The sequence below is a fragment of the Micromys minutus genome (genome assembly GCF_963924665.1).
Source record: "Micromys minutus genome assembly, chromosome: X".
Lineage (NCBI taxonomy): Eukaryota > Metazoa > Chordata > Mammalia > Rodentia > Muridae > Micromys > Micromys minutus.
The window spans coordinates 48581275-48595465 of NC_137970.1; the positions used below are offsets into that span (position 1 = coordinate 48581275).

The 14191-nt window shown below is 38.7% G+C and overlaps 1 protein-coding gene across 3 annotated transcripts in view; it reads right to left on the bottom strand.

The window, feature by feature from the left end:
• Window positions 1–14191, bottom strand: part of PHKA1 (phosphorylase kinase regulatory subunit alpha 1) — a 104317-nt gene that overhangs the window by 19358 nt on the left and 70768 nt on the right. For all 3 annotated transcript variants that reach the window (XM_080910463.1, XM_080910462.1, XM_080910461.1), the window contains 4 exons: window positions 10029–10185; window positions 9454–9533; window positions 5861–5939; window positions 5598–5727 (listed from right to left, as the gene is read on the bottom strand). In XM_080910463.1, the coding sequence (XP_080766589.1) occupies window positions 5598–5727; window positions 5861–5939; window positions 9454–9533; window positions 10029–10185 (446 nt within the window). The remainder of the gene's footprint in view (window positions 1–5597; window positions 5728–5860; window positions 5940–9453; window positions 9534–10028; window positions 10186–14191) is intronic.

Consider the following 14191-nt stretch of genomic DNA (forward strand, 5'->3'; position numbering starts at 1 on the left):
TGACACCACTGCTCTCCATCCAGCCAATGAGCCATCGCCACAAAATCCAAACCTCTACCTCAGCTTCTACTCATGCTACTCTAAGCTTTTCAAAACTCCCCTCCACAGCCAGACTCACATGTGGACGTGGACATGCCACCTGGCCTCAAGCACCACTGCCGGTGCCCCTTTCCTCCCTTTCTGTCCTCTTCTGCGCCGCAATCTTATAGTCTGATGTTCCATGCTTTACTATGAGTCTCACTAATAATTTACTTCCTGAGGAAAGCCAGTGAGTTTGGGAGCAGAAAAAATGCATGCAGACGAGATTCATCAAACAGATAGACACTAACTTAGATCCTAAAAACCCAGAAGGTAAACAACTTCTAATGACCTATTTCTTTTCCTAGAGCTACCCCGACATAAGAGACTAGCTTAAAAGCTTGAGAGGTGACCCCTAACTCCACAGGCAGAAGTCTTGGTGCTGGCCTTTAAAGTGTACCATGGGAAAGGTAAAAAGGCTCACAAATACCATATGCTGGCAAAGGCTTCCCGACCAGCCCCAGCCACTGCTACACCACCGTGCCCCTACTACAGATGTGGTCAATAGGTCATTAGACAAAAGCCTGCTCCAGCCCTCACAAGCCAAGGGGCCGTGTCCTAAGTATGATCCAGAGGAACACTGGGCTGTCTATTGCCCTGTGTCACACAAGACAGAGGGACATCACGCCCAAATAACCCTCCAGCCTTCTAGACTTGGCTATGGACAACTGAAGAGGCCCAGGCTCCCTTGACCTGACCACTGCCATCACGATCAGGGAGCCACGGGTAGCTATCATGGTATGTGAGCAGCCCATCTCCTTCCTCTTGGACACTAGGGCCACTTACTCGGTCCTGACGGAGTTTTGGGGACCTACTTCTCCCTCCCATTTTCCTATTGTCGGGTAAGAGGACACCTTACCTTCCTCACCAGATTCCAGCACTCACTTACATTTTTAGGGGTGTACCTCTCAGTCATTCCTTTTTGGTAGTGCCAACATGTCATGTCCCTTTATTGGGAAAGAGATCTAGCTAAGTTGGGAGCCTCTATTTCCTTTGCTCCCCCCCCCCATTTGCCTGAACCCAAGCTCGCTGGCAACTCCTCTGCTTCTTCTATCCAGTCAACCCGCTAACACAAACATATTTCCTTTACCATCTTCTCAGGTAGACACTGAGTCTGTTGCTAAACACTCTTCTGTTGTCATCCAATTACTAGACCCTACCAGGACCCTTTTAAGGTGATTCTTGAGATGCCTGCAGCTCTTTTACCACATACAAGATCCATGAGATCCCAGGTGGGAGACAGAAGTTGTTGGTAAGCTCTACTGTAAAAAAAACCAGCCAGAGTCCCCCCTGTAAGTACTATCAACATTCAGCTGCCCTGACTCTGACGTTGCCATGACTCCACACCTTTCCCCTATCCCTCTTCATGGTATGGCAAGCCATTTTAAAATATCCCGGACACATTATAGTAATTTGCTCCAAACCTTATCAATCTTCTGTCTACTTCAACGACAGACAAAAAAAAAATAATCAAACTATTAATTAGTTCCTGTTACAGGATTAACAGCCACTGTCCAGAGAGGAGCCTGATGTGAACATCTGCCAGGTGGATCCCGATGGTGAAAGCCAGCTGCACCCCCTTACGACGCCCCAAGACAGCAGGAAGTAGCCAATGAGACTCAACGCCCCTATTCCCCTTTCACCATCGGCCTCCCCCTCCCTTTTTTCTCCTTTTTATAATAAGAAAAGGGGAGGAGTGGCAGCATTAGGACTTCTGAAAAATCTTTCTTTCTTCCAAACCAAAGGTACTTAATCTCTACCTATAATGTATACATATGTGTGTTCCAGCATCTTGTCAAGTCCAGGCACTCATTACATCTAGAACAGCTCCAGAGAAGCAACCTACAGATACTTCAGCCTTCTCTCGCAGACACAGACGCTTCCACTGGACCTGTTACTTCTGGCCTATCCTCAGATGGTTCCACAGACCCTGGACAACAAGGAAACAGCCAACTCTTAAGACTAGACAAACATCCCTACCCCCACTTTTCTGGCCTCTCTAAAAACATCGCCCCAAACCAGCATGAAGCAGTTAAGAGATCACAACGACCCTATTCCTGGTCCACCATCGCCTCTAATTTTTCTTTTTTAATTAAACAAAAATGGGGGAATGTTGGGATTCTGTAAACCCCACCCCTCAGTTACCTAGAAACAGCCAGGTATACCCCACCCCTCAATTACCTAGCAGTAGCCAGGTATGCTCTGCCCCAGTGACCTGACACTATAAAAGGAGCTGCTTGACCCCTCCTCTCTCTCTTGGCCTCTCTTGCTCTTGTGTTCTTACAGCCTTGCTCTCCCACTCCTACCCCTCCACTTCCCTTCTCTTCTCCCCTCTCTCCCACGTGCTCATGGCCAGCCTCTACTCCTCTACTTCTCTCTCTCTCTGCCTCTACCACCCTCTTAACTCTCCCATAACCTGAATAAACTCTATTCCGTACCATAAAAAAAAAGAATACTGAGGAGAACTTGAATGTGTTCATTAACATTAGTCATTTTTTAAGAGAACTGCATATAGGTATCATTTTAAGCCATGTTAGTACAAGCAGGTATGACACATAGCACCTGACTTAGAGGGGTTTACCATTCATTTTGGAGAGACAGAACATGTAAACACAAGAAAGAACAATAGAAATAACAAAATCTTGTGTACAACATGGCTTCAGTGAGCAATATGACCAATGATTGTTTGGAGATCAGAGGAGACATCGATCTCCAAGAGTAGAGATGGATAAAATATTTTGCAGGAAGCACTACTGAGTTCGTAGATACAGGCCAGACCCAGGAATCTTGGATTTAATCCTATATAATGGAAAGACATGGTTTTGATGACACCAACAGGAAGACTCTATTACAAGGAACAGTAAAGAATGACTGAGAGTTTTATCATCACTGAGGTTTGTCACTGAATAATCATACCGAGTTGGTTAGTTTGTAACAATCTGATAAGAGCTAGAAACATCTGAGAAAAGGGACCTTCACTTGAGGAAGTGGCTCCACTAGGTTGCCTCTGGCAAGTCCCTGTGGGGACACTTTTTGGTTAATTATTGATATTAGAGAGCCTAGGCCATTGTGGGTGGTGTCATCCCTAGGCAGGTGGTCCTGAGTTCTGTAAGAAAGCAAATTGAGCAACCCATTGGGGAACAAGCCAGTAAGCAGCACTCCTCCATAGTCTCTGCTTCAGTTCCTGCCTCCAGCTTCCTGAGTTCTGCCCTGCCCCCCCCCATACCTCCATGATGAACTTTAAGCTGTAAGCTGAAATAAACCTTTTCCTTCCCAGAAGTTGCTTTTGGCCATGGTACATTATCACCACAATAGAGACCTAACTAGGACACAAACTCTCTGACAAAACATTCCCTGATACCATGCTTGAAGAATCCTATACAAAACATTTACTTCTAAAAATGTACCAACTGGAAATCATTTGAAATCAAACAGACATGACTTCAAATTCTACTATATACTGGTGATGTCACACTGGGAAAAGTATTTAATATTTTTGTTGGGAGAAAGGTTTGAGAAAAGGTTTCTATGTAGCCTTGGGTGTCTGGGAACCTGCTTTGTAGACTAGGTTGGCTTCGAATTCAGAGACCTCCTTCTGCCTCTGTGTCATACCGTTACTTTGCTTTTCTTTCCTTCCTTCTTTCTTTTTTTTTTCTTTCTTTTTTTTGATTTTTCAGTTTTTTTTTTTTTTTGCAGAAACAGAACTACATTGTATTGTTTAATGGGCTGAGGTAAGGATTAAATAAGATAATACATATAAATATAAAGCCAAATAACAGCATCTGGTAAATAATAGTCATAAAATAATTGTTTCTCTTCTTAAAGGATATATATATATATATATATATAATTAAAGGATATATATTCATATATATCTTCAAGGATATATATTCTTGAATTATATATATATACATATATATATACATATATATATACATATATATATATACATACATATATATATATATACATATATATATATATATATATATATATATATATATAAAGAGAGAGAGAGATCAATTAAAAGCCTGTATTATGATGCCTGCCTATAATCCAGGTACTATAGAGAGAAAGGCAGAAGAATCAGAAATTACAGGCTCACCTGGGCTACTTGGGAACATCTCAAAAATGTAGACCATATCTACCTATTTTATGAGTATTGGTGTTTTCTCTGCATGTATGTCTATGTATCCTGTGCATGCAGTGTTTAAGGAAGCTAGAAGAGGGCAGTGAATCCCCTGGGACTGGAATTAAGATAGCTGTTAGTCACCTTCGGGTGCTAGGATTCAAACCTAGGTGCTCTGGAATAGAAGCTAGTGTTCTTAATTGCTGAGCCATCTCTCCAGCCCCTCAAAGAAAAGAGTTGAAAGCCATGTGGGGAACTGGAGAACTGGCTAAGTGGTTATAAATGATAACACTGCTCTTGTTGAGCTCCTGAGTTCAGTTCCTAGCATCCATGTCAGGTGACTCAAAACCTTACCACCTGTAACTCCAGCTCCAGCGGATCTGATATCCTTGGAACAACACAGGAACATGTGCTCACATATGCACACTTACACAGACATGCAAATATACACATAATTAAAAATAAATAATGTTTAAAATGCCATTTTAGGAAATGCCATTTTTAGGAAATTTGAATAAGTTTGAGTTTTGCCATTGTGATTATATTTTCTGTCTTCTCTTGCTCTTTTATTTTGTCATTTATACTTTATGCACATTTAACCCCGAGCCTGCATGCAGACCATATATAGTCACATATATGTGTTCTGATACAAATTTGGAAACCTATTTAAACATTTTTGAAAGTTTTTGGAGACATGGGCTCAGCATGTAGTCCTGTGTGAATCAGACTGACCTCAAACTCAGAGATCTGTCTGCCTCTGCCTCCTGATTACTAAAGCTGGGATTAAAAGTGTGTGCCACCAGTACCTGGCCTTTTTTAAACTCATGAACATGGTTCTCATCAGAGGTGGCAAAGGCTGTAAAGCGCTGTCAACATGTAGTTACACCTGTGTGCCAATCCTGCTGTATAGCTTCCTCGGGCTACAATTATTTTCTCAACTAAAATTTGTTATGTTAACAAATAAACCTATAAATATTTTAAAGTCATGTTAGATAAATGTTAATAAAATACTTACTTCCTTGTTTGATCATGATATTGACAGACCACTACCACTATGATATATATACTTAAGTGAGTGACTCCCACTTGGTGTCCAGAAGCTTCCTTCTTTGAGTCAGAATCCAACACAGTATGTCAATCTCCAAAGCCTTTGAGGTGTTAGGAAGAAGTTAGCTAAAAGGACTTAGTTAAGAAGAATGTGGAATGCAGAGTCTCCAAGAGGTGACATTTTGAAGCTGCTGAACCAGTGACTAATAAATACAGGAACAAAACAACCTCACACAGCTTCTGTATTTTTCTTTCCATTCCGGCACCACCTAAATCCCTGCATGAGAAGTGAATTCCACCTAAAATTAGTTACTGGAAATTAGTTACTGAATTAAATGAATACCTGAGCATCGAAGAGAGTGAGCCAGTTCTGTTGCCATAACCTGTATAATCAAACCAATTCGAAGTCGAAACATTTCTGCAAAGAGGCCAGGCTGAGTTCTCATATACATGGCAAGATAGACCATTATTTCCTGTGTAAAGAATGGAGACAAACAACATTTTTTAGTGCAGGTTTCACAATGTATTTTACTGTCTTTGTAAATTGTCAATTAATTACAAAGCTTAACTTATCAATTGCCAGCTAGGTTTTATAATGCTGCCCACCTGTGTAAGGGTTGAGATGTTCATGTCTCCTTCACTGGCTTCATCTATCAGCTTAGTGAGTGCCTCGTATGGTAGAGGCCTAGAGAAAAGAAAGAGTGACTAAAGACCAACTTCTACAATAACTTAACCTAAATGTGCTGTAAGAATTAAAACTCACAAGTCCAAGCCACTGCCACAGTCCATCACCAGTTCTAGTTTTTTTTTCAAAACAAAATACCCATACATTGCCTCCGAGGCCCGCTCTGACTCTAATAAGTTAAAATTTTGATTTAAAACTCACCCTTCAGTGTCTTTCCAGACTAGCATTTTATAATTAGTCTTCAACTTGTGCCAAGTAAGCCTAATGGCCACAAAGAAATCATCAGATGTGTTCTTTGGAGACCACTTTATTACTTTATAGTCACATCTTATAGGGTTACACTGATATTAAATAGTTCTATCAGTTCAGCAACAGTGGCAAACACACAAACATACACGGATCTATACACATCCAACTGTTCTTCGAGCAGTCTTTTTATTGTGTATTTTTGTGGGAAGGGTCGTTTGTTTGTTTTACATAGGATCTTGCTATGTAGCCCACGCTGGCATTAAAGTTTTCATCTGCTTGCCTTAGGCCTCTGAGTGTTGCAATTAGAGTTACACATCACCATAACTGGTCAAACCCCATAACTCTCTCATTGACATGACATAAAATTTTATTTTCAATTGTTTGTTTGTTTGTGTGTGTGTGTGTGTGTGTGTGTGTGTGTGTGTGTGTGTGTGTGTAGGGGGGTAATATGTACCTGAGTGTAGCAGGTGCCCTCAGAGGTCAAAGGTGTTACATCATTCCTCCCACCCCCACCACTGAGCTGAAGTTGCAAAGGGTTGTAAGCTGACTGACTTGGATTATAGGAAACAAATAGATCCTATGGAAGTATTCAATTTTATCTGTTGACCCATCCCTCCAGTCTTGATATGGTATAGTTGACAAGCATGTGCCAAGGCAAATTCTTTTGGAATGCCTATAGTGACACAAAACTGATCTTATTTGTGACACAAGGTCTTGTTTTCTAAAAGCAAGGCATTACGACTTAAATTGTGTCCTTTAACATGCATATGTTGAAATTAAGTCCTTTAGTGAGTGTGATTTTAATGGAAAATATGAATGGCTTGTGCTGGGACTTAATGAGATTGCAAAGTTTCTGTAAGGCTAAGGACATTGTCAGGAAAAAAAAAACAGCAGCCAACAGATTGGGAAAGGATCTTTACCAATCCCACATCTGATAGAGGTCTAATATCCAATATATACAAAGAACTCAAGGAGTTAGAATCCAGAGAATCAAACGATCCTATTTAAAAATGGGGTACAGAGCTAAACAAAGAATTCTCAATTGAGGAATATCAAATGGCTGAGAAGCATCTAAGGAAGTACTCAACATCCCTAGTCATCAGGGAAATGCAAATCAAAACAACCCTGAGATTCCACCTCACACCAGTCAGAATGGCTAAGATCAAAAACTCAGTTGACAGCAGATGCTGGAGAGGATGTGGAGAAAGAGGAACACTTCTCCACTGTTGGTGGGGTTGTAAACTGGTACAACCACTCTGGAAATCAGTCTGGTGGTTCCTCAGAAAATTGGACATAGTACTACCTGAAGACTCAGTTATTCCACTTCTGGGCATTTACCCCAGAGATGCTCCAACATATAATAAGGACACAGGCACCACCATGTTCATAGCAGCCCTATTTATAATAGCCAGAAGTTGGAAAGAACCCAGATGTCCTTCAGTAGATGAATGGATACAAAAATTGTGGTATATTTACACAATGGAGTACTACTCAGCTATCAGAAACAATGACTTTATGAAATTCTTAAGAAAATGGATGTATCTAGAGAATATCATCCTGAGTGAGGTAACCCAGTCACAAAAAGAACAGACATAATATCCAGTCACTGATATTGGGATGCTAACCCCAGAGAGCTCTGAACACCCCAGAAACAACTCACTGACTATATGAAGTTCAAGAAAAAAAAGAAAAAAAAAAAAAGAAAGAGATAAGGAAAAGCCAAAAAGTGGACGCTTTACTCCTTAGGAAAAAAAAGTGTATAGCACCCTCTCAGAGTGGGGTACACCTAGAGCTTACATTATTAATAAGCCAAGAGCTAAGAAGATAGCTTTATGGCAATTTTTGGTATTTAAAAATCATTATGTTTAATCTTTACACACCAAGAAAACTTTGATTATTTCCATGTTATGTTCTGTTTTACATGTACTTTATGCTTATGGCAAATAATAAGATTTCAATGCATACTATCAAACCTTTAAAAAATCAAGTACTGACAAAAATATATTCATATAGTTTTATGCCAAAATGCTTTTAGGAATCTGTACATATATCTCTCTTTTTGAAAATAAAGTTGTAAGAAAAAAAGTGATTAAAGTGAAGTTACTAAGATAGTTCCTGATCTAATGACTGTTGTCCTTATAAAACAGGGACATTTTGGACACAAAGACATAGATAGGATGGGAAATATCAGGAGACATAGGGGAAAACAACCATATACAAGCCAAGAAGACACCTAGAACGACGTCCATGACAGCCTTCAGAAGAAACCAATCCTGGTGACACTGTGAAACTACCATCCTTGCTAACTGTTCTCTCTTGTCTATCTCTGGTTAAGCGCACTAGCTAGGCATAGTGGTGTATACCCATAATCAGAGGAAACTGAGGCGTAAGAGGATTGCAAGTTCACGACAAGACTGGAGCACACAGTGATACTGTCTCAAAAAATGCATCAGTTAAAAACACCATTTTTACTACACTGCTTACTGAAATAGAACTGGCTGGTGTGGGGGTATGCTGTTTTATAGATAATTCTTTCATAGAAAACCAGGTTTATTTTTGATCACTTGTGAAGTTAGAAGAGTTCTAAAAATATTTCTTTTAAGTACAATCTGCCTGTAGATTCAAATAATGGCACTATCATAACATGGAACTAGATAGACTTAGTGCAGATAAGCTTTACTAGGTAGGCGTGGCTAGTGGTGAGTGGATACTGTGCCTAAGGATTAAACTTCCATTTTCCCCCTCTAGTCCCAGTCTATCCCAGGAAGCCACTGCTAATGAGAAGCAGTGGCAAACTGGGCCAGTAGCAATCTCCTGACAGTGTTTTTGCAGACATGTCACCTTGGGCTGCTCTGTAACTGCCCATATTCCCTTTCAACTATGACCTTCACAGCTTTGATTCTTTCTTCAGCAGCATGGAGCTGCATCAATAGCAACCTAATGCTCTGACTACATACTTTCTTCTACTTCTCTTTTGGACTATGGTTGACTTTTATGATGCTATTTCCTGACATCCTGGTGTGTGTGTGTGTGTGTGTGTGTGTGTGTGTGTGTGTGTGTGTGTGTGTAATTACAGGATTTATGAAAAATCAATAAGAAATATTTTAAGTATTACTTCTTATAAATTCTCTCCCCGTCTTTCCCCTATGCTCAGCTTTGCATAGAAGATATTATACACAGTAGGGTGAGAGAACTGTACTCAGTCCACACAATTCTCAAAGGTACAGAAAAACTCTATCAAAACCCAACCCCATGATCCACTCACGCAGAGATGGTCTTCTCTCGAGGTTCTGGAGGAAGCCCTACGGTCAGGTGTTTCTGGTAGGACAGAAGGTCTGTGCAGGCCTAGGAAGAGGTAGCAAAGCTTACTCTTTAAAAAAAATTTCGGATTTCTAAATGTTTTTCTTCTTAGCCACAAAACTTTACTCCCCCCCCCCCTTACACCAGTATACCCAGATTTTCTCAGGAAGTATGATCAGAACACAGATTTTCAGGAAGAAACCATGAGGCACTTCCACCCTTCTGGAAGGCAGGGACTTACAGCTTAGTATAAATTCAATAAGATCTCAAACTCTTTTGGCCTGTAACACTTTTAAAGTCTGTAGTTCTTATGGTTCAGTAACATAATATTGCCACTCACAAATAAAAGGCTAACTGAACACCAGAAACTTTGTATATGTGATCAAAACAACTAGAAGTTGTGGTTGCTTTAAAAAACCATTAATATCAACATAGAAAAATCAAGCTTTCCTCCCTGTGTAGGATTGAACCTAGGCAATACCCTACTACTGAGCACTTAGTGTCTTTAGCGTATGTATAAATTCAAGAACTTATTAGTACCTCATCAAGTGCCTCCACCTTCTTCCGTAAGATCCCAGAGATGTATCGGATCAGACCCCAGTGCCGAATTTCACCAACTTTGACATACAGTTCACTAAGAAGCTCTCTGACAGTAGTGCCCCCTTCTTCGTGCAATTCAGTGTTCCAGTCAGGTCCTCTGGGTTTTAAAAATGGAAGTACATTAATTATGAAAAATTATTTTCTCTTAGTGTTATAATGGATATGCCTCTTTTAGCCTCTTTTAGTAGAAAACTACTTAGCAAAAACTCTTGCTCTCTTTTCTCTTTGTCACTTCTTCCCCTCTTTCAATTAAGGACCTCTCTTGTGGGGAAAAAATCTTTTAAATAGCTGTAATTAGGAGTTGATCTTGAAACTCAAATATCCAGACACAAATTTTGTAATTTGGCTTTTACACAATGTGTTCTTTTACCTACATCTTAAGCTTCAACTCGGTTGAAATTATAAATCATCTTAACTACTCAAAATTCTGAAAGCTTACTTTAAGAACTAATGATATTAGAATTTGTTTGTGTTAGAAGGGTTCAGATACATGATTGTTATGCAATTACTGTTACACAAACTAACCTAGAGATATAGAAACTTTTCTGCAATCTGGAACTTAGTATATGATCAATGTAGATCATTTATTAAATGAAGTTAAAAGCATCAGGTAGCTATCTGAAAAAGGTTAGACCCAACAGTCTGTGTAATGATATAAATATTAAAGTGCTAAAAACATGTGGGAAAATTAGCTCATAATGTTAGAAGGAAGGGGATTTTCTAAGTATTAAACATCACCAGAGCTATAAAGAGTAGTTCAATAAGTTTCCATAAATAAAACAATAAAGAGGTTTTACTGAAAAGAACTAAGCTAAGTGTAAAACAAATTATAAAATAATAAACATTTTAAATTCCTAGGTCAATTCTGATAAAAAAATAAAGAACTCCAACAAATAAATAAAGACAAAAAAAAAAAAAAAAAAAAAAAAAAAAAAAACTGAACAGAGTAAAACCATCAGTACCCATAGATGTAGGAGAATGCAGTCAACTTCACATGTAACAAGAAATTTTTAAATGAACATTATATCAAGATAACATTATATCAGGCTGTTAAAAAATTCCCCAAATTGATACCATTGTATTGAATGTTGCTTATCACTTAAACAGTCCTTGGTGGGAGTGAAAATTGGCTCCGGTAGGCTATTTGCAAATATTGGAAATACCCAGCAGTTCTTACAGCAGTTAAACAGAGTTACCATGTGGATCAGTATTTCTACTCTTGGTTATATATCCTAGAGAAATGAACACATGGCTGTGTTAACTTGTACACGAAAATTTATACCAGTATTAGTCATAAAATCTAAAAAGTAAAAAGCACCCAAGTGCCCATCAGGTGATAATAAAGAAACTGTGCTCCCACTATACAAGTAGTATCTGACAGTAACCAACTGAAGTTCTGATATATGCTACAACATGGAGACATACCTTGAAAATACTACACCAAATGAAAGATACCTGTCCACTGGACAACAAAGTATTTGATTCAATTTATAGAAAACGTCTCAACTACTAGAAAGTACACTTATAGTTGACTAGAGCTGGGTAGATGGAGGGATTGGGAGCTGATGGGCAAAGGGAGTATAGTTTGTTTTGGTTTAATAAAAAATTAATGAACAGTGGTGAAAGATATGCAATACTTTTGAGTAAACAAAGAGCTACTGAACTGCACAATTGTACACTAAAATATGTATATATGCATACACATGTAAATCTACATATATTGGACAGATGGTGACATAGAATTTCATGTAGCCCTGGCTGGCCTCAAAACCAAGGATGACCTTTAACTGATTCTCCTGCCTCCAAGTACCAAAATTACAGACATGTAATTCTGTGAAGCTTTGTTAAAATACCTATATATTTTGCTGTGTCAATCAATTCAAGTTGTGGTTTAACTGTACGATAAAATCCTTCCATATGTGCAAAAGAATTTTGGTTAAGAGGTTATTTACTATAAACAGTTTGTAATAGTGACTACAAAATGCCCAAATGTCCACCATTAGGAAAACAGCCAAATAAATTATGATATATTTAAATAATACATTTTAACATATCTATTAAGAAAATAAAAGGATAGATCCTAGCACTGGGAAGCAGAGGCAGGTAGATCTCTGTGAGTTCAAGACCAGCCTGGTCTACAGAATTAGTTCTAAGACAATCAGGGCTAGGCAACCTGACCTTGAAAACAAACAACAATCCCCCACCCCCTCAAAAAGAAAAGTCAGCTCCTATAAACAACCCAATATAATTTACTCGATCATCAACAAAAAGACAAAAGAGCTGAGCATACTACTCACACACATACCTTTAATCCCAGCATTCAAGAAGCGGAGGTAGGGAGATATCTCTGAGTTCAAGACCAGACTAGTCTACATAAAAAGCTCCGGACCAGCCAGGGCTAAATAGTGAAACCCTGTCTCAGAAAACAAACAAATAAACAATAAAGCATGGATGAGTAAGGGGGGCTACTTGGGAAAAGAAATAGGATTAGCACGTGTGGGACAAAGGAAGGTAAGAAGTTGGGGTATATATAATCAATATACATTATATGCATATGTGAAAATATCTTATGTAATCCATGGTATAATTAATGTATAGTAACAAAACTTCAAAGACAAAAGGAGAAATGAAAGGTAGGTTTATATACTATCAAAAAAAAAAAAAAAAAAAAAAAAAAAACAGGACCAAAAGCAGCTTGTGGAGAAAAGGATTTATTTCATTTCAGATGTGCAGGTAACAATTCATCATTGAGGGAAGTCAAGACTGGAAGTGAAGCAGAGACAGGGAGGAGTACCATTTACTGGCTTGCTCTCCATGGCTTGCTCTGCCTACTTTCTTTGACAGCTAAGGACTACCTGCCCTGGGGTGACACTGCCCACACTGAGCTGGGCACTTCCACAGCAATAATAAATCAATAAAATATCCTACAGACTTGCCTACAGGCAAATTTGATGAAGGCATTTTTTTCTCAACTGAGATTCCTTCCTCTTCCCAGGTAAACTCTAGCTCAGGTTAAGTTGACATAGAAACCAAACCAACCAAAAACAGCAGGACACCAGTTATGATTGTGACTAAGGTAAAAGAGGGACTGAGTAATTTATGTGGCTAGGTTATTTTTAAAGATACAGTTTCCACCATGTCTTCTCTTATGACACCCTAAGAACCCCTTGTCATCATGCTGTGAGGATTTGAGGATATTAGAGATGCAGGTAATGAGACTATAGACAGCAGCCTGTATCTACTCTTGAATATATGAGTGCGCAAACCTTGGCTGACTTCACTCATGAATCAATGTCTGACAAAACCAAATGAGAGACTGTGCAAGAACTGCCACGTCAAGATCAGGCATTCCAAAAACTGTTAAAGCACATTTTTATTACTATGTTATCCTCCTGCTCAAGCCACTGGATGTTAAGTTGATTTTTTTTATGAAGCAATAGGTAACTGGAATATTTATGTAGTGATCTTTAAGATGTACAGTATCGGTGATAAAGGGTCTACTATGCTAACTTTGGGCACATAGGGCTATAAATATCCACATACATGCCTATGTTTACATATATGTGCATAGAGTGTACATAAAAAATACATAAACAAAAATGACATTGACCATGAAAAAGTTAGATATTTAGAAACAGGTAGGGAAATATTTGACCTTTTCACTATATATTTGTAAAATATTGAACAATGAGGGTCTGGAGACAAGCCTCAGTAGTTAAGAGTATGTCTTGCCCTCACAGAGAATGGGAGTTAAGTTTTCCACACCGACATAATGGCTCACAATCATCCATAACTCCAGATCAAGGAGACATGATACCTTATGTATGCAAATGGCATACATGCAAACATCCAGGCAAAACCTCATATAATCATACACATAAAATAAATCCATAAAAGCTGAACTATAAGAATGAAGTATCAATCAAATATCAATTAAAAACATGAAATAAAAAGTGCCTAAAATGTCAAATGGGTACAAAATGAACAATTACAAGTTTTTTAAAAAGACTACTCATATAGGCTCAAAGTGTATCTATGTTCACAGGATGTGTTTAATTGCAAAGGGCAACAGAGGTACATTTTAGTGAAGGAAACGAGAAGGT